General features: G+C 44.5%; 1 protein-coding gene across 10 annotated transcripts in view; it reads left to right on the top strand.

The window, feature by feature from the left end:
* The window catches only part of ehbp1l1a (EH domain binding protein 1-like 1a), a 58,765-nt gene that overhangs the window by 1,753 nt on the left and 36,412 nt on the right, over window positions 1-20,600 (top strand). For 5 of the 10 annotated variants that reach the window (XM_061235588.1, XM_061235595.1, XM_061235596.1 and 2 more), the window contains exons 2-12: window positions 7,020-7,077; window positions 8,506-8,601; window positions 10,197-10,250; window positions 10,775-10,953; window positions 11,807-11,946; window positions 12,987-13,064; window positions 14,700-14,933; window positions 17,172-17,357; window positions 18,010-18,207; window positions 18,882-19,454; window positions 19,705-20,436. In XM_061235588.1, the coding sequence (XP_061091572.1) occupies window positions 7,020-7,077; window positions 8,506-8,601; window positions 10,197-10,250; window positions 10,775-10,953; window positions 11,807-11,946; window positions 12,987-13,064; window positions 14,700-14,933; window positions 17,172-17,357; window positions 18,010-18,207; window positions 18,882-19,454; window positions 19,705-20,436 (2,528 nt within the window). The remainder of the gene's footprint in view (window positions 1-7,019; window positions 7,078-8,505; window positions 8,602-10,196; window positions 10,251-10,774; window positions 10,954-11,806; window positions 11,947-12,986; window positions 13,065-14,699; window positions 14,934-17,171; window positions 17,358-18,009; window positions 18,208-18,881; window positions 19,455-19,704; window positions 20,437-20,600) is intronic. The other 5 variants (XM_061235590.1, XM_061235591.1, XM_061235592.1 and 2 more) reach the window with 5 other exon arrangements.

The raw sequence follows: 20,600 nt of genomic DNA on the forward strand, positions 1-20,600 counted from the left end.
GTTTTATTTCCAGTTGGGCATAATTTAATCATGGTTCAGTGAGCCATCTACTTATCTGGAGTGAGTTCTGTTGGTCATGTGTGGGGCAAACGATCAAATTTAGGCATTTTTGAACATTCATTCTTGCTTTAAAAAATTTTTTATAATGGAGGTTTCATTCTAGGTTAATGATCATGCTAAATATTTGAGCAAATTATTCATTAAAAGTAAAAAAGTATCAAAAAGTGACTATTAATTAAGCCTAATCAACTGAAATGCCACATCCTGAATTAGTTTAACCATTTCAATGTTAGGAAAGTACTAACGGTGCTTTGACATTTTTTTTCAGTGACACAAACACACTTACAATAAATAATAAACTTATTATAACAGATAATTTCACCCCGATCTAATTAATTGAGGCGGAACTAATTTCAGGTTTAAGATCTTGCCAAGATAGCCTAAAAAGTATCCATTTTGAAAGTGCTCTGCAGCTTATTCCAAGTCTCTGGAGCATAAAATCTAACAGTTCTTTCGAAATGGAGAATTTACTGTGGGTGCTGTATATGTAGTGTGAGGCATTCAATGTGACTGAGTTTGATATGTTCCGACTGATACTTCTAACGGAGTTGTAATGTTGGGTGTGCCATCTACTTGGGTATTGTCTAGGAACAACGGGTCGCCAGGTTGTCGTGCTGAGTCATCCGCTTCAGACAGTGTCAGCTGGGACCCAGACGTTTCTGATGTCTTTTGACTGCATGGGGAAGGGTGATGGGTGACTGGTGATGGACAGTAACGGATTACATGTTGGCCTAATACGGATTGCATAATAATAGGAAAAAATATATAATAATTGTTATCAGCCTGGGATATAAAAAATAGCTTTATCTGATTACAGTTACTTTTCTTAAAATTATGTGATTACATTTTGGATTATTTCATTATGCAGTGTACACACACATATAAACGCGCTCACACACAATACACACATACACAAACCATATAACACAAAGGAGGATGCGCAGGTCTTGTCAGAAACATGTATCAAGTAATGCTGATATTTATTCCAGAGTACTTGGCTAATGAAACTGGACAGAATAAAAAAAGAAAAGATGGGAATACACCTTTTGATTTAATACCCAGATTATAATGACGTTAGTTATTTTATTGTTATTTGTAATCAGTGCCGGATGAAATTTTTACCGGAGGACAAGTAATCATAAAAGTGTGCTAAGAGCTCAAGAGACATTAAAACCCACAGCTTCCCGTGCTCGGCTTTATAGAGGAGGCTGTAGGCTGCACACTTGTGTAGGGATTAGACCACATCGCGGATGGGAGATACATCACAGTGGTTGAACAATCTCGTCAGTGCTAATCTCAGGCTCTTCATTGTAGATGCTGTAACTGCACGGTTAAGACGGAGGCGTGCGTACCTTCATACACTCTTAGGGCTGTAGACAGGCCTTGTGGGCCCCATGATCTCACAGATCTCACATTGGGCCCCAACATCTCAGTCCCCATCACTGGACAATTACAGTGAAATTATGTAACCCCCCCCCCATGTAACCGGTTGTATTCCCTGTTGTAAAATCTGGCTGTGTCAGTTTGACCTGAAACTTGAGCTGGTCATAAGCTGATCTAGCTGGGTACGAGCTGGTCAGCCAGCTCCCAGCTGTTTCAAAACATAGTTTGAGCTGATTAAATCAGGGAGCTGGTCTGAACTTGGAGCTGGTCTTAAGATGTTTTTTTTTTTTTTTCAGGATTGTTAATATTGTCCTTCATATACATGAGAATGTACAGGAAGCAAACCCATGCTGAAACAACAGTACCTTAGGAGTGCACTGTACTGAGGGCAGTAACACAGTGAATGGTGTACCTCTAATGTACAGGTAGCTTTAGATACATGTGCTAAAGTACTATACTGTGCTTTACATCCTGGAAATAGCCCGCAGCATGTTTCTGTGTGCTGGTTTATGTTACTGGCCAAGAAGAATGTGCAAAATGTGGATTGGCTAGACTGGCCCTGTGGTGTAGCTGATAGGACAGATGACTGATTACTTACTGTATGTTCAACCTGGCAAATATTTGCAATGTGTTTGCTAATCATCTAAAACCACCTCTCATATCTGTGAGCTGTCAGATCACCAGAGACAGACCATTTCAATTCATGCTGAAGTTGGCTTTTGGGCAGGTCTGGTTATGGAATTTAGAATAGAATGGAATCAATCAAAAGTCATTGTCATTAAGTATGTCAGGAAAAGTTAATTTACTTTAAGTGTTTTTATTTTTTGAAGAAACGTCTAAAGGAAGACGGTTAGAGCTGATCATCTGTGGCAGTTATGAAAGTGATGTGATGTTTTGTTGGCTGAAGGTGGTTGGAGGTTGTCCGTTGGCGGCTGAAGTGGTGTTGATATCCCAGCAGTCCCTGCAGTTAGAGCTCTTGTGTAAAGTTTGAATTCTGTGGTGATGCAACACCTGTAATGTAGGGAAGGTGTTTGTTCAGATGGACCACACATTTACCTCACAGACTCTGTCTCACAGAGCTCATTGACAGATCCATGGATCTACAGCTGCACATCGCCCATGAGTTTAACATTTACAAAAATAAATTCATTCATTCATTCATTATCCTAACCCGCTTATCCTGAACAGGGTCGCAGGGGGGCTGGAGCCTATCCCAGCATACATTGGGCGAAAGGCAGTAATACACCCTGGACAGGTCGCCAGTCCATCGCAGGGCACACACACCATTCACTCACAGACTCATACCCACGGGCAATTTAGACTCTCCAATCAGCTTAACCTGCATGTCTTTGGACTGTGGGAGGAAACCAGAGTACCCGGAGGAAACCCACGCAGACACGGGGAGAACATGCAAACTCCACACAGAGAGGCCCCGGCCGACCGGGATTCGAACCCAGGACCTCCTTGCTGTGAGGCAGCTGTGAGGCGGCAGTGCTACCCACTGCACCATCCGTGCCGCCATTTACAAAAATGATTTGTGGAAATATTGATACATAAATCAATGTATTGTTTGTTAGGCAAATAACCAGTCATTCTTCTAGAGGCTTAGGTGCCCTTTAAGAAACAAAGGGTGTTCATTATAATTGAATTACAGCTCAAGCTTGGTTTTGAAACAGCTGATAGCTGGTTGACCAGTTCAGACCAGCTCCCAGCTCGACATGGTTTAGCTGGTTGACCAGTTCAGACCAGCTCCCAGCTCGACATGGTTTAGCTGGTTGACCAGTTCAGACCAGCTCCCAGCTCGACATGGTTTGACCAGCTCAAGCTATATTTTGAAACAGCAGCTCAGACAAACTGCCGGCACTAGCTGGTTGACAAGCTCATACCCAGCTAGACCAGCTTATCACCAGCTTGGCCAGCTCAATTTTCAAGCTGGTCAAGCTGGCATAGCTGGATTTTACAGCAGGGGCAGTTGTTGTCGTCAAGCTACAGTTGTTGCTGGGATGGGGGTAGGACGGTGGAGTAACGGGGTGGGGAGGGGGTCAGTGTTTTTCCTGTACACAGTAGCTCATGTCCTGCTGTTGATGGCGCTGGGCTCGGAGCTGATTGTGGGGTGGAGTGAACAGTGACCCACTGCATGAGTCAGCCAGAACAGCAGTCTATTTTTGTGGCCCCCCACCCCCCACGCGGTGTTACCTTTCCCCCTTTCCTGCTACACCATGGGGAGAGAGTCAGAGGGACACCCAGCTGCGTCCTCTTACCCTCTCTTTCCTCTTGTCCAGTGGGATATTATCGTCACATTTCTGTACAGTCTCAGAAATAAAGGTACAAGAAGTGTCTAAAAAGGTACAAAGGCTTGTATCTCTAGCCAGCAATATAGAATGTGTACCCTTTTTGCTTGGAAAACGTACAAATGTGTAACCAAAGATAACATTATTGTACTAAGAACAAAAATGTACCTCCGCTGTCACTCTGTGGGTGTACTGTCATTGGGGACATCAGCGATCACCCGCCATATTTACTCATATGCCTTTTTAGTTCTTCACGGAACCTTCTATGGTAGGTGTGAAAAGTGTGTGAAAGCTCCCAGATTAAATCCTTTATGCCTGGCCAACAGCCCTTGCATCATCTAGGGTTCCTCTGTGGGGACTTTTGGAGCCCTATCTGCTGAGAGGGTGCTTGGGCATGTGACTCCGGAGGACATGTGGGACATAGGCAGGGATGTCTGCGCATGCCTGTGTGAAGGGGAGGGTGTGTGTGTGTGTGTGTGTGTGTGTGCGCGTGTACTGTGGGGGTACTGTGCTTCCATGACTCACTCTGTTGCCAAGAGTGTATGTAGCAGAGTCTCTTGTGAGGTGAGAGTGTTTTATCTATGCAGAGACACCCTGTTACCTGCACGGCAAAAACAGAAAAACAAGTCAATCTCAACCACTATTTTAGTTCTTATTTCTTTTACTTTTTTGCTAAATAAGACAAAAAATATTTCCAATGAGGTGAGACAGTTTGACTCATTTCAGGATTTGCCATTGGAATACGAACATTTCACAAGCAAATGTGTTCTAATTGATAAGAAAACATTAGAACACTTACAAATTTTATATGCCCCCTTTCCCTTGCAGATGTTTTACAGACCTTTTAAAAAGTATATTACTGTTATTTTAGCTGACTTACATTGATTGTACTTAGCAGGGGCCAATCCCCTGGAGCAATGTGGGGTGAAGAGCCTTGCTCAAGGGGCCCAACAGCTGCACGGATCTTATTGTGGCTACACTGGGACTTGAACTACTAACCTTCCAGTCCCAGTCAAGCACCTCAGCCACTAGGCTGCAGGCTGCCCCCAATCATGAGGTTGAGGCTTTATTCATGGACTAGGTCAGGTGAGGACAACCTCTCTCACTCAGGGCAAAAACAGTTCCAAAAAGATCCCTGTGATTCCATACAAGGACCCTATCTAGTTAACCCTTGTGTAGTCTTAACATTCTGTATACTCCCCTTGTCCTAAGGGTAAAAAATGGCCCGCCTTCATTAAACCCCTAAAATAAAGCCGCTTAATCTATTTTGCATGAAGAAACAACCTGTCATTCATCACAAACTTTGTCATGAAATTTCAATTTGAAAAAAGATCATTTAGGGGGTTTCCTCTGCTCTTAAAAATAGTGGCGGGTCATTTTTGACCCTTAACACAACGGTTAAAGGGTTTCCTTGTCGGGCAAAGGTGGTGCCAAAGATCAGTTCTTGATCAGTTTCTCAGAAGGTATTGCCTGCACATTTTCAAACTTCAGGGACATACTGTATTTTCATTTTACTTCCGGAGTTTCACCATGTCACACGCCGTTGTGGTTCATGCACTGATGCAATCGGTGTCTAGTGTACCCAGCCAGTGGTCTCAGACTATCAGCACATATTTACTGCAAGGGTCCTAGGCTAGGATTTCCCTATATTAAACAGATTATGTACATCTGGTTTCTTCATATATTCCAGTCCTTAAATGCCCCTCACTGTCCATTAGTGCCCTGCCCTAACCCACCCCTGTTCATAGGAGGGTATCACAAGATCTCACTTACCCTCATTAATCACATGCATGCTCGTTCTGAGAATCGGCGCACTCGTTACAGTGTGTGTCTTTGCTTGTGTATGTGCCTGTGTGTATTTATTCTTGTTCCTGTTTATTTGGTTGTGTATGTGTATGTGTGTGTGTGTGTGTGTGCGTGTCATACGTCTGTCTTATGGTCTGTGCGCAGTACCTGTATTGACAAGACAGGTTCAGCGTTAGCCGTACTGTGGTTTGAGTAGCTGTTTGCAATAACCTGGATTGGTTTCGATTCCCAGGCGAGTCATACCAAAGAGGTTAACTGGGTACCTATTTCATCACCGAATGGCAATGGAATGGAGTCTAACTGTGGGTAATGACGCAAAAACCATGCAGGCTCAGACTCACAGGCGTTTCTAGCATCAGGGGAGCCGGGAGCCGGGATTGAAGTTTCTGAATGCCACGCAGACCGTGGGCGGTGGAGGGCAGGGTGATTTGGGGTGGCGGGTGGAGGAAGGCTCATGACTCCCCTGTTCAAACTGTGAATAAATTCATTGTTCAGAATAATTTGGGGGGTGAACAAAAAACGAAAAAGAGTTAGGGATTGTCTTAGATCGAATCGAAGTGTTGAATGTAGCCAGTCGGGTATGGGACGGTTCAGTCGGTTAGCTGTCTACTTTCACCGCTCCCTAGTGACCCCCCCCCCCCCCATTGATTGGGTGCCCGAGGACTGTGTCCCAAAGCTGCATATTAAAAAGGTCCTCCTCCACCTCTACTCAGTGAGCTTGGCTGTGGGCTGTGGTGTGAAAACAAGCAGGCTGGAGGCACCAGGTGAACTGTGGACCTGTACACTCTCCCAAATCGGCAGTGCAGATCAAGCCTGAAACAGGGGTGTGTGTTCCCTTCCAAACTAGTTTGGGAATCGGAGTTGAGACCTACATTTATTATGGAAAAGTCCCACTCCACTGGCAGTGCTAAATTTAAAACAAATCTCAGATCTTGAATGGGACAATATCTGCCCTTTTGCACTCATTATTAGATGGCCATATATCTGGGTACAACCTGAGCTATACTGGGGTTATCCTAGTATGTTCATGTGAAACATCCATCAACTTAGATTTCCTCCCTCCTACAAATCAAGATTCTGGCATTGCTATGCCAGCTTGACCATCTTGAAAATTAGGCTGGCCAAGCTGGTCATGAAGCTGGTCTAGCTGGGTATGAGCTGGTAAACCAGCTAGTGCTGGTAGCCTGTCTGAGCTGGTAGCTGGTGAACCAGCTTGTTGAAAGACATAGCTTGGGCTGGTCAAACCATGTCAAGCTTTAGGGCTGGTCTGAACTGGTCAACCAGCTACCTGCTGTTTCAAAACTTAGCTTAGGCTCCTTTTTTCAGCAGGGTTACTCACTGGATAAGGACTTTAAAAAATGCATATTTGTCTGTTTTTGTGTTTCCTCTTCTTGTGTGAGCCTGTGCTTTCTGCTCTGTGGCAGACTGTAGGACGCAGACTGTAGGTGTCCATCTAAAATGGCGGCTCTGTGTTTGCAGGCAGCCAGACAAACTGCGAGTGGTGTGGACCAGGAGAAACAGACGGATCTCTTCCAAGGTAACGTGCCGTTATTAGAGGCTGCCGATCAAGCGGATCAAAATGAGACAAAACTGCAGCGCCAATGGTGCCATTCCACTGAAACTGAGATAGCACCACTGGTGTTTAAAATGGGCTTTTATTCTTGAAATGGCACAGTAGAGTTCAACAATAGCCCTGTGTCAGTCCTGCACATTAAGGGCTTGAAGGGCAGATTAAGGTAGGAAGTGAAACTGAGACTGTGCTTCTGTAAACAGCCACTTGCTGTTGCAGTGCCCTGGGCCCTCTCTCCCGTTTTCTTCAGTTGTTCTGGAGCAGTTACGTAATTTAAGGAGTGGTGTTTGTCTGTTCAGCATACTGTATGTAGACCTGAAGCCTTCGGGCCTCGAATCCACTTGGCATACGTTCAAACAGACCTACACAAGTCCTCCCACAGTTAGTTACACACCAGTCTGATTCCAAGAATGAAAGTAGTTTCACGAAATGGTGGTTAGAAAAGCAGAAATGACTGACTTTTCCTAAAAGTTTCAGAGTCAGTTCTCCATGAGAGAGACTGTGCCAATGAGAGCAGTTTTTCATTGAATGCATTGAGGTTTATCTTTCCTTCACACGGTGTCAAACTCAGGTTCAGAATGCAGGTTTGTATGCTGGTTGGAACAGATTTTCCATTAATAATTTTAACTTAATTTGAGATCATTTGCCAGACACAGCATACAAGTGGTGAAAGAAAATGGAAGCACTAATGTTGTAAAGTTACTCAATATGATGTTGGGTCACTGCATGTGGGATAGAGTCTGCCATCATCTGGAATCCCAAAGGAGCAATATGACACAATTAACACCAGAAAGGAAATCCATAACAAAATCAACTTATGCTTCACTTGTTGCAGTAAAATGGTCTCAGGTGTCTTTTCAGAAAGTCTCATTTGGATGACTGAGAAGACCACAGGCTGTGTTCGCTCAGTATTTGTTCTGAACTTAGACTTACAAGTAAATTCCAGTGTTGAACATTTTCCTTTACTTTGGCATCTTAGCTTTAGTGAATGCTGAACTCTTGGTAAAAGTTAAGAGCAGCAAACGGTGATTGAATCCCAGCCAAAAACTTTTATTGCAGGTAAATGCAAGACATTGATGACTGCATTTGCTTAGTGCTTTTATGAAAAGCGCATTATAATTAATGCCTCTCAATCACCAATAGGCTGCCATGCGAGCTGTTGGGGATTAGGCGTCAAGTTCAGGGACACTTCCGAGATCGAAACGGCAGCCTGCTCTTACCGCTTGAGCTAATGTCGCCCCCAAATTTGGGTAATGTAAGAATCACTAAAAGTAGAATCCATCAAAAAAGTACACTCTCTTGAGTGCAGCACACAAAAATAACATTGCGCTTTGGTTCATCATTATGCAGAAGTGCTTCTCTGTGCTGACCTGTTTGCCCTCCCTCGCCCCCCAGCTTCATGGATGGCAGCCCGGGATACAGAACCCCTACAGGGGGATGGTTATGTGGCAGACCCCCGAAAGTGTGGACATCACCGTCACCCTCTTTAAGGTACGCTATCACGAACCCTTCCCCCTCACCTTCCGCCTCTGCTTCTGAGTCATGGGCTGTGTGTATTATAGTGAATGTATTATATATATATGTGTGTGTGTATATAGTGTGTGTATTATATATATGTGTGTGTATTATAGTGTATGTATTGTATATGTGTGTGTGTATATAGTGTGTGTATTATATATGTGTGTGTATTATAGTGTATGTATTGTATATGTGTGTGTGTATATAGTGTGTGTATTATATATGTGTGTGTATTATAGTGTATGTATTGTATATGTGTGTGTGTATATAGTGTGTGTATTATATATGTGTGTGTATTATAGTGTATGTATTGTATATGTGTGTGTATATAGTGTGTGTATTATATATATGTGTGTGTATTGTAGTGTATGTATTGTATATGTGTGTGTATATAGTGTGTGTATTATATATATATGTGTGTATATAGTGTGTGTATTATATATGTGTGTGTATTATAGTGTATGTATTGTATATGTGTGTGTGTGTGTATAGAGTGTGTGTATTATATATACTGTATGTGTGTGTATAGTGTGTGTGTAGTACACTGGGGGGAGTGTGCGTGGTGCAGCTGTGTGAGTTGTAATGTAAAGGCTATGAGAAAGGCCTGTTGCACCCATGAGCACGTCACATTCGTCAGTGTACACAGTGTACATATTCAGCTGTATACATGGATGCTATGTACATGTTTGGTATTTATATTGCGCCTTTATCCAAAGCGCTATACAATTGATGCTTCTCATTCACTCATTCATACACACACTCACGCACCATTACATTTCACATTTTCCAGAGCGAAGTACAGTACAGACTAAGCAGGAGACAATCCTCCCCTGGAGCAATGCTGGGTTAAGGGCCTTGCTCAAGGGCCCAACGGCTGTGTGGATCTTATTGTGGCTACACCGGGATTAGAACCACCGGCCTTGCGTGTCCCAGTCATTTACCTTAACTACTACACCAACAGCGATTGGCTACCATGCAAGGCACCAACCAACTCGTCAGGAACATTTGGGGGTTAGGTGTCATGCTCAGGGACACTTTCACATGCCCAGGGTGGGAATCGAACCAGCAACCCTCCGACTGCCAGATGACTCCTCTTACCACCTGAGCCAATGTCGCCCCTATGTAAAAATAAAAAGTAAAAATCTAAATGTTGTATAAGTAGCTCTGGACAAGAGTGTCTCATAAATGACAGTAATATGTGATTTAGCTTATCCATTTCCCCAAAGCTAGTGATATTGCTTAGTAAGTCCATAGTCCATAGGTTTGTCCATAGCCCATATGGTATAAAAACCCAGAAAAAGGAAATCTCAACAAGTATTTTAGTACTTATATTGAGACATATCTTTTGCTTTTTTTGAAATAAGACAAAAATATTGCCAATGAGGTAAGACAGTTTTACTTGTAGATTTGCCAACAGAATAAGAATAATTCACTTGCCAAGCAAACAGTAACTCAAAACATTTTCAGTTTGAAAGGAAAAAATAACACCTTAAGTCCTGCTTGCTTGTTAAGACCTGAGGTGAAGCCCTGGCACTGGAGCAGAATGCTGACATACGCCTGTCTTTCAGGATCCTGGCGCCGATGAGTTTGAAGACAAGGACTGGACCTTCGTCATTGAGAATGTGGGCACCTGTTTCTGTTCCTTTCCTGTAGATCTTGGGTAACACTTTACAATACGGTTACATTGATTGGCATTGACTAATATAGTTGTTAACTAAGTAAATACTGAGAAGTCAAGCTTTGTTTATGCATTTGTACATCATTAATTCATGTTCACAGCTATGTATGTTAATGCCAATTCATATTGGAATGAACAGTTCACAACAGGTGAATTAATTATAAGTTTATCTTTTGTTTTGTTAATGTATACATATTCATGTAACTAATACATTAGTTAGTAGTTCACAAATACACAAATTACTGGAAAGTTGATTTCATGCTTAATTAATGCATTTGTACATCAATTACTTCATGTTAACAACTACATTACACAACTACTGCCAATGCATGTACCCTATTGTAAAGTGTGGACAAATCTTGACAGGCCTTTGATCACTTTCTTTGTATTTTCACATTTTAATACCTTAATTGAAATAAAAACATTTTGGGAATCTCGTGAATGGCGGCTTTGGCGTCCCCCACGCAGGAGAAGAAGGGCCAGCGGAAGGTGCTGGCCTCCGCCAGTGTGAACATGAAGAAGTACGCCAGCGCCACGCCCTCCCAGCTGGACCTGGTGCTGCAGCTGAAGCCGCTGTCCGTCAAGGTGCTGGAGGCCACTCTGAAGCTGTCGCTGTCCTGCGTCTTCCTGAAGGAGGGCAAGGCCACGTGAGTCCCCCTCTTTAGAGGGCCCGTCTGCAGCGTAAACACAGCACAGTGTAGTTCGCATTTATGACACAGTCATAGCACAGTGTGGTTTGTGTTTATAACACAGTCATAGCATGGTGTGGTTTGTGTTTATAACACAGTCATAGCGCAGTGTGGTTTGTGTTTATAACACAGTCATAGCGCAGTGTGGTTTGTGTTTATAACACAGTCGTAGCACAGTGTGGTTTATGTATAACACAGTCATAGCACAGTGTGGTTAATGTATAACACAGTCATAGCACAGTGTGGTTAATGTATAACACAGTCATAGCACAGTGTGGTTTATGTTTATAACAGTTATAGCAGTCAGTGTGGTTCATGTATAACACAGTCATAACACTGTGTGGCTTATGTATAACAGTCATAACACAGGCAGTGTAGCTTACATATAACTCACAGTCATAGTGGAGCCATATGGTTTACATATGGCGGTCAACCCGTGGAAATAATACTCTTTATCACCGGTTGTTACACTTGTAATATGAGATCAAATTAAAAAAACCTTTTTCATAATGGGATCCAAGTGAGAAATTAAGTACCGTCAGATGAGCATACTAGCATAGCCTAATGGACCACAGACTCATTACAGGACTCAATACATACAATTTTGCGACCAATAGTCCTGACCCATAGTCCTGGAAACACTGCTCTGTGTTAAAGTGAAAGTTCGCTGGATTAGGAGATGGAGCTGAAAATGCAGAGAATGGTAAATGAAGACGTCAGGTTTCTGTTTTATCGTTATTGAGCGTGGATTGATCTGCGATGGGTTGTGTGGGTGTGGTATGATTAATAAGGCTCTGCCCTCCCTACACAGCGATGAAGACATGCAGAGCCTTGCCAGCCTGATGAGCCTGAAGCAGAGCGACATCGGGAACCTGGACGACTTCAACGACAGCGACGATGAGGAGGAGAAGAAGTTCAGCCCAGGGCCACGGCTGGTCACTAGCCCCGCAGGTACTGCCCCTATATACTACAGCTACAACTACACACCTTCAAAATATCATTGTACACACAACACGAAACACATTTAGACACAAACACAATATCACAATATTATAACACAGTATCACTGCAGTCACTGCAGTCACTGCACACCTGCTAAACCCAGGGGTCTCCAACCCTGGTCGTGGAGAGCCACAAGTTCTGCTGGTTTTTGTTTTCACCTTGAAATCAGCACCCAATTCAGACCCAAGTAACCAGGTAAAGTGCTGCTTCAGAGTTTCAAGTCCCCTGTGTAATCTACTGCCATAATTGATTAAGTGAAGAGTAACATAGAAAACCAGCCGGACCAGAGCTGCAGACCCTCAGACACAAACAGAACAACCCCTGTACACTACATACTACATGCCTTCAGACACACTGCCTACACACGTCCACATACTAATGTGGTTCCTAAACAGTACACTCACATAAAGTACCCAGAACTGGGTATGTTGTCCCAGGCCCCGGGGGAGTAGGAGGGGGGAGGCAGTGGTCTCTAAACTTCGGAGTATATTTCTGTCCCGGGACTGGGAATAACATAATAGTATAATTTTGTCACGGGCTCTGGAAATTTCACCCACCACCCCTGACCTTGAAGCACCCAGCTTCAGACACTCTCCAAGTGCAACCTGCCAATCTCAAGCAATCTTAAATACTTTTCTGTGCTCGATTGATGAGTAATTGAGCCAACCAAGAGCTACCAGAAGGCAGGGTTTGGCTACAATGCACCAGATAAAAACAATTATGCATTTGACCCAGGCCCGCAACATACACACCCGCACACTTCCCCCCACACACTCACACACACACTGTAACACTGCTTCCACACTCGTTCGCATCACTACGCTGCCTTTTGTTACCTCTCAGTCACTACACTTTGCTGTCTCTATCTTCTCTCATGTTCACTTTCTTCCCTCCCTCCGTTCCCTATTTTTCCTCTGTTCCCTGTCCCCTCTTCCTCTGTCCTTTTCCTCTCTCTTCTTCCTCTCTCGTTCTTTTGTTCTTTCCTTCAGCACCTCCTCCTCCTCCAGAGGAAAGGGTGTGTGATATGGAGTGGAGACCTGTGGTTGGTTGCAGCCCTCCTGCAATAGGTAGTGTTTCCCTGTCACTCTCCTCTCTCGACCAATTAGGCTACCTTCCTTACACTCCTGCCCAACCCCCCCCCCCTCTCCCCCCACAGTGCTTAATATGCAACCATGTTCTGTTACTCATTTGAAATAAGAATATTCAGGATGTAACATCTTTTTAAATATTGTGCATTAAACTGTCTTACTGATCAATGATTGGGTTTGAGTGGCCATATTTTAGTGGCTGGAATATGCCATTGTCAGACCTGACATGATCATTGGCCAATTAGCAGTTTGATGGAAAACATTTATTTTAAAAACATCATGAATATTCTCTGTATTACACCATTTTGTTTCAAATGAAGGTGACAACATTTAAGTCTTTACATCTGAAAAACAGAATCAGATGTAAAGAAATGAAGGTGACAACATTTAAGTCTTTACATCTGAAAAACAGAATCAGATACTTTGCTGTAGTACAGTGATCTTCATTCCTGGTCCTGGAGAGCAGCAGGGTCTCCTGGTTTTTGTTTCAGCCTTAATATCAGCAACCATGTCAGACCCAACAAATCAAGTGACACAAGCTACTTGTGGAATCCACTGCTTTAACTGATCAATTATGTGCTGAGTGATAACAAAAACCAGCAGACCCTGGATCAGGAATGAAGATCACCCTTGTAGGGCAGTGGTAACCAACCGAGTTCCCAGAGATCTACCACCCTGTAGGGATTGATTTGAACCCTAATACCTGTAGCGTAGTGGTTAAGGTAAGGTTAAGGTGAATGACTGGGACCCGCAAGGTCAGTGGTTCGATCCCTGGTGTAGCCACAATAAGATCCGCACAGCTGTTGGGTCCTTGATTAAGACCCTTAACCCCACATTGCTCCAGGAGAGGATTGTCTCCTGCTTAGTCTATTGAACTGTACGTCGCTCTGGATAAGAGCCTCTGCCAGATTCCATTAATGTAATGTAATACGATGAGCAACTCAACAAGATCTCTATTAGCTGTTAGGTGATCTCTGTTAGATCGCTGTTGAATGAGGTCTGCTTTGTAGGGGTTAGAGTGAAAACCTACATGATGGTAGATCTCCAGGAACAACATTGAACAGGCTCTTATTCAAGTCTGCAGTTAAGAACAAAACAAGGATAGATATGATTTAATGCAATCAGCCCAGTAGATGGCAGCCATATTCTCCTGCCATAACGTTCTGTTTCAGCATTCCAGTGCAGCTCTTATAGTAATGTATCTGAGTGCAGTCATTTGTCATTCATTCATCACATCACCCCATTCTCTTCCTCTTCTCTTTTTTACCTGTCTGTTTCAATGTCTTCTCTCCATCCTCCCTCCATCCTTGTCTGTCACCCTACCATCCTTTCACGTGTTCGATTGCCCACCTTTTCCCTCCTCTCTCTTTCTCTGCCTTCATCATCCTCTCTCCTTTTATTCTTTGTTATTTACCCTCTACCTATACCTCTGTCCTCCTTTCATCTCAATGCTGCAATGGTTTCTCTGTCATGTTCTCTGCTTCTGTTCACCTCTGTCTCCTCTCTGTCTCTCTCCCTCTCTCCCTCTCACCTCCTGTTTTATTCCTCCCTGTTTCTCTCTGTTCTTCTTTTCCTTTCCTCTCTCTGTCTCTCTCTCACCCTTCCCCCATACAGCAGCCACTGCGGCAAGGGGAAGTGATATCACTGGCACTGTGTCTAACCCCGTCATCCAATCACAACTCCCCGTGCCCTTCCCTTCCGAACCCTCTGCCCCACCCCTTCCTGGCGCCCGAGCCAATCGTGGCCATCAGCAGCCACGCCCCACCCCTTACGCCTACACCGTCCCGGCCTTTACCCGCGCCCACCCGCCTGCACTGCCCAAAATCTTCCAGCCCACCGCTGGCTCAGGTACCGCCAGACCAGACCAGACCCGACTCGTTCCCTGACCTCTGACCTCTGACCTCTCTGCTGTCACATGACTGCCAGCCATTCCCTGATAGAAGTGGAATATACCAGAAATAAACTGAAAATAAATACTAAAAATATGCTGAAACAATATATAGTATTGACATATTGTAGCACTTGGGTACAAATTATTTTTTTTAATGAATGTACAAATTATTGCTGTGTTCATACATTGGTAGCAGACCTGGTCCAAATACATCATTGTTTTGGATTGGAATAGTTTTCTACGCTTGTTTTACTGAGCTTGCCTGGTGTATTGGAACCTATGAAACACTCTTAAACAGTGCAAACCGTGCCTGCAAGTCCTGTTGGTTGGCTCAATTGCACCAGGCAAGAGCAATCGAACAGAGAAAAGTATTTGAATCCAAAACTCTTATGTATTTGACCCAGGTCTGTTCGCTAGATATTACACTGCCATGAAATACATTTATTATTATTTTCACATCTTTACAATATATTGCTGTATATTCCATTTCTCAGATTAATTTAAATGGTAGAAACTTCCACCTGTCTGAATCCCACATCGTTTCACAGAATATTTGTATAATTATTATACAGCCCTATGACTCAAGTAGAGCCTTATTTTACTATCTATACAAATAATTCTGGGACTATTACATGGAATATGCACTGGGGTGACAACGCTGTGTTTGATCTGATGAGCAAACTGCCAAAACTGGTCAAGAAGTTCAAATAGAGCAACTGCCATTTGTTTTAGTGACATGGTTCAGTTTGGGAGCTTCCCATTTAGAACAAGCAACATTTGTTTTGATTTGCCAATTCGCTGGTCTATTAATTTGTCAGAAATACTGGTATAATAGGATCAGAAACAGACATAAAGGATCAATGCCAGTGAACTGCTGTTCTTGAACCACGGCCTCTTATGAGATTCTAGGTGATGCACCACCAATGTACATATTTAGCTGTATTAATAGGCCAAATAAAAGGTTTAAGATTGCCTTATCTGAGGACATTTGAGACTAATCGTGTAGATTGTGTAAAGTTGACCAAGTGGCACCCCCTGCTGTTGAGAAGCAGGGTAGTCACAATGCCTTTAATAGAAATAGTGCGTATAGAAACTTAGAGGGAAGGCGCTGGACTTTGCTGCGTGACAGTATCCCTTTGGTCAATTTCACAGTGCCTCACATTGTTGCCTTTAGTGTAGGCTGGGAGAACAACAATGGAACATTTATTGTTGAAATCACCAAAAGGATCGTCCCATTTCCATAGTAACTAGTTTCACCAATGGGGACATTGTTAGACGAAGCAGTGACATATATTATAGTTCCTGAGTTTTCCCATTCACACCCTGTGCTGTCATGACTGTTGCTAGGAAATGATGTCACACTTCGAACAACTTTACAGAGTGGACTCTCGGGCTGGAAGAATGTTTGCCCGTAGGCTGGTGGTTTCTATGCCACTATAGCTTTCTTTGAAAGGATTCCAGTTTAATTATGAGAAAAAGATCTACCCAGTAATGGGCATGAAATATATATACAAGTGGCCACACAATCAGACCATTTTGAGAGGACACAGTAAATCATTTTGGTGTACATTTTGCTCTTACTCTATTACTGAATATTTTACTTGATGATGCACAGAACAAGTATGTACAGATGATCCTACAGTGTTTGGGGATTGCTTTAATTATTTTTGCTTAATTATTTTTGGAAAAGGGTGAACAAGATATGATTAACTGTAGAAAAAAAAACTCATACTTGACTATTGCATAAAAAGGAAGCAGTATTGCAGTAATACTATTTTTTATTTTTCAAAATAAATGATTTACCAGTATATAGTATATTGACTCAAACTACAGTATGTATGTTGCACTTTTTATGGATAGCTGCATATTTGCTGATGCAGTTCAGTTTTAGTGCCTTACATTAGTACAGTGGTAAGAGGGAGCTTAACAGACCTTACGCGTTTTGTAGACTAAAAAAGTGTTTTTTGAGTGAACATGTAAAACAAAAGGCATTTCCAAACCTGACTGAGTATATCCGAGTGCAGTTATGAGCCCTACTGTCCTGAACACCTGAACACAAATACAGAATCATCCATCTCTGGCAAAACCGGCTGCTTATTTTTTCTCCCTACTTTCCCTCCTCCTTCCTCTCCTTCCCTTTCCCTCACTCCGTTCCCACCTCTCTTCTCTCCTCCTTTCTTCTCCTTCTCTCTCAGCGCTCTTGTCCTCCTTGAGGAGGCCCCCGGGGGGCCACAGTGACCCCTCTCTGGATGCCGGGCCCCCTGCTGTGGCCCCTGTGGCCCCTACCTTCTCCCTGCCTAAACCCATCTCCTCTTCCTCCCTGTCTGAGCCTTCCAGACTGCCCCCCTCTACCCACCCCATGTCTGGGGTGTCCCTCACAGGTATGAGTGTGGACTGATCAGGATTTTTTCCCCGAAGCTTCCTTACTAGTGTTTCAGACTGATTGGCAATCTCTGGCTCTTTTTTAAGCCCCCAGTTTCCATACTAGTGTTGTGGACTGATAGGCAGTCTCTGATTGGCTGTTTCTTTTCCCCAGTTTCCTGTCAGATGTTACTTGGAGGTCATTGAATGTCTTATCTGGAAATCTGGTGCATAAGTTTCACGTGTTCACTTCTAGCTCATTCTGTGAATGCATTGTTGAATCGTTCCCCTGTATCACAGTGCGTCCCACTGTTTCGGTACATTTAGCTGCATTTTATGCATTTACAAAGCGCATGCATAAAACGTTTAGCCAATGACCAGAGCTAATGCCAAGTCATCATTGTCACTGCTGATAGCAGTAATAGACAGAAAGATCTGGCTAGGTGCCATAGTTGGTTCATGAAGTAGATGGAGGACGTTGTGCTTTAAGTAGGAAATGGGTCTGAGCATACAGTGTTAGATGTAACATAGGCAGTAGACCCATAATAAACACCCAGAGTTCAGGGTAAGCTGACCATTAGCAGCCCTTGATTAACTCCCCTTGTTATCCTTCATTTATTTGTCATTTCATTTTTCCCTTCCCTCCATCCTCTCTCTCTGTCCCTGTCCTAGCCTCCTATTCCGCTGCCCGCTCCAGTGTCTGGTGGCCTCAGAGCATCTCCGTGCCACGTTTCATTCCTTCCTCTCTCAGCTCCTCCTCTTCCTCGCTTCCCCCCGTCCCCCACCCATCACTGACCCCCACTGCCCCCCTCCCTGAGGCAGGCTCCGTCCTCATCAGGCCAGCCAGCCTACCCTCGGCCCCCGCCACAGGTACTGTATGCGGGGGTAAACTGATCCCACTGCCCCCTAGGCCGGTTCAGATCTCCCCGGCTTCATGACGTTTCCTCAGTTTTATGCTGTGCTCTTGCAGTCCTACGGTAGTTTAAGTGGTGACAGTGTCTGTTTAGCTTCACCTCTGTCACCATGACGATGGAGACCTGTCACCTTGGTTACCATGGCTGCACAATACTATGGGGTGTGGTCATCACACAATAATTTTCATGGTGATCCCTGCTCCACCAGGGTAACCGTAACTGTCGTGCCCAGGTTGTAGCTTGTCTGGCAACCACGGGACAAGCTTGTTGTCATAACCCCCCCAAAAGAAATCTGGACAAAACTGATTTAATAGTCTATCTATTAATAGTTTTACTTCTTTAGTTTTAATGAATGTAGACTGAATGAAGTTCAGCAGCAATGTAGCTGGGGTCCGAATTGACTGTTTGACTGACTAAAGAACCATGTCCTGTTTAAGCAGTGCTCACCCCTCTTCTGTGCTGACTTTATAAACTACACCTTTCACCCTGTTTCATGTGTTTTCCCCTATTTCTCTCTTCTTTTCTCCCTTTTTTCTTTGCCTTAAACATTACCTGCTATCTTCTCCATACCTCTCTTATTTTGCATCACTTTAACCCTCTGATACCTCCTGTCATCCCTCGCTCTGTCAGCTCCCTGGCAGAGCGAATGGAGACCTCCCAGATCCCAGAATCCTTTGGTGTCATTCTGTCCCTCTGTCTCTGACACCCACATGCCTGTTCCTCTGGAGCACGACTCCGGGGCTGTGTGTGACCCTGCCCTCCTGTCTGATCCTCCTGCTCTCTCGACACCTGCTCACACACCTGTGCTGGCTCACGATCCTGTCTCAGCTCGTGCCTCTGAATCCGCCCCTGCTGTTGCCTTTAGTCGTGTTTTTGCCCCTGCTCCCGTACCTGCTCCCACCTCTGCTCTGCATGATCCTGTTTCTGCCCCTTTCCCTAAATCTGCATCTGCCCCTGCCATTGACCCAGGTCCTATCACTGCACCCCTTCCCACCCCTGCTCCTACCTCATCCCCTAATCTCACCCCAGGCTGTGCCCCTGCCCCTGTCTCTACCCCTGCCCGTGACCCAGGTCCCTCTCCTGCTCCCATCGTTGTGTCAATTTCCATCCCTGCTCCTGCCCCAGGCCCCGCCCCCTCTCCAGCCATGACCCCTCCCCCCTTCGCTGCTGGAGAATCTCCTCCACACAGTGACACCCAGTCAGGTACCATAGCAACATACTCAACCTCTCTTCTCTCTTTACAGAAATAGGCCTGCGGTGTCTTATCAACCCCAGGCCATGAATTCCCAAGCCTTCTTCAGTCCTCCACTCTGCATTGTTTTGCTGTTACCTGCTTGATTTTCCAATAATCTGATTAGTTGTTTCTACGCTTGATCCTTTTTCTATCTTCCAACTGCCAAATCCTTTTTTTTAACCTCTTCTGTTTTTTTCTCGCTCTTTCTGTCTACCTCAGACTCTTACCATGTGGGCCGCCCCTCTGAACAGAGACCTCCGGGTGTCCCTACTCTGCCATCTGCCCCCATATCTTTGGGTGTCTTTCCAACTGCCACTGTGGCTTCTGCTCCCCTCTATCCTCTACCAGAACCAGGCACCCTCTCCAAAGCACCCCCCTACCCTACACCTGAACCAGACACCCTCTCCAAAGCCCTTCCCTACCCTAAACCTGAACCAGACACCTTCTCCGAAGCTGCACCCTACCCTTATCTTGAACCAGACACCCTCTCCGAAGCTGCACCCTACCCTAAGCCTGAACCAGACACCCTCTCCAAAGCTCCACCCTACCCTCAGCCTGAACCAGACACCCTCCCCGAAGCTATCCACTACCCTAAACCTGAACCAGACACCCTCCCTGAAGCTATCCCCCAACCTAAACCTGAACCAGACACCCTCCCCGAAGCTATCCACGACCCTAAACCTGAACCAGACACCCTCCCTGAAGCTATCCCCCAACCTAAACCTGAACCAGACACCATCTCCAAAGCTCCGCCCTACCCTAAGCCTGAACCAGACACCCTCTCTGAAGCGCCACCCTACCCTAAATCTGAACCACACATCCTCCCCGAAGCTATCCACTACCCTAAGCCTGAACCAGATACCCTCTCTGAAGCTATCTCCTACCCTAAACCTGAACCACAAGCTCTGTCCGAAGCTTCTGTTCTCGGCGAACCTGTCAGCACACTGAGTGGTAATGTCCCACGTTAAATCAATCACAGTACATTACATTTACATAAAATGTATTTGTATCCAAAGCAATGTGCAATAAGTGTATATCCTGCTGCAAATTCCAGCTATGCCAGCGTGACCAGCTTGAAAATTTAGCTGGTCAAGCTGGTCATAAGCTGGTCTAGC

The sequence above is a fragment of the Conger conger genome, chromosome 3, assembly GCF_963514075.1.
Source record: "Conger conger chromosome 3, fConCon1.1, whole genome shotgun sequence".
NCBI lineage: Eukaryota > Metazoa > Chordata > Actinopteri > Anguilliformes > Congridae > Conger > Conger conger.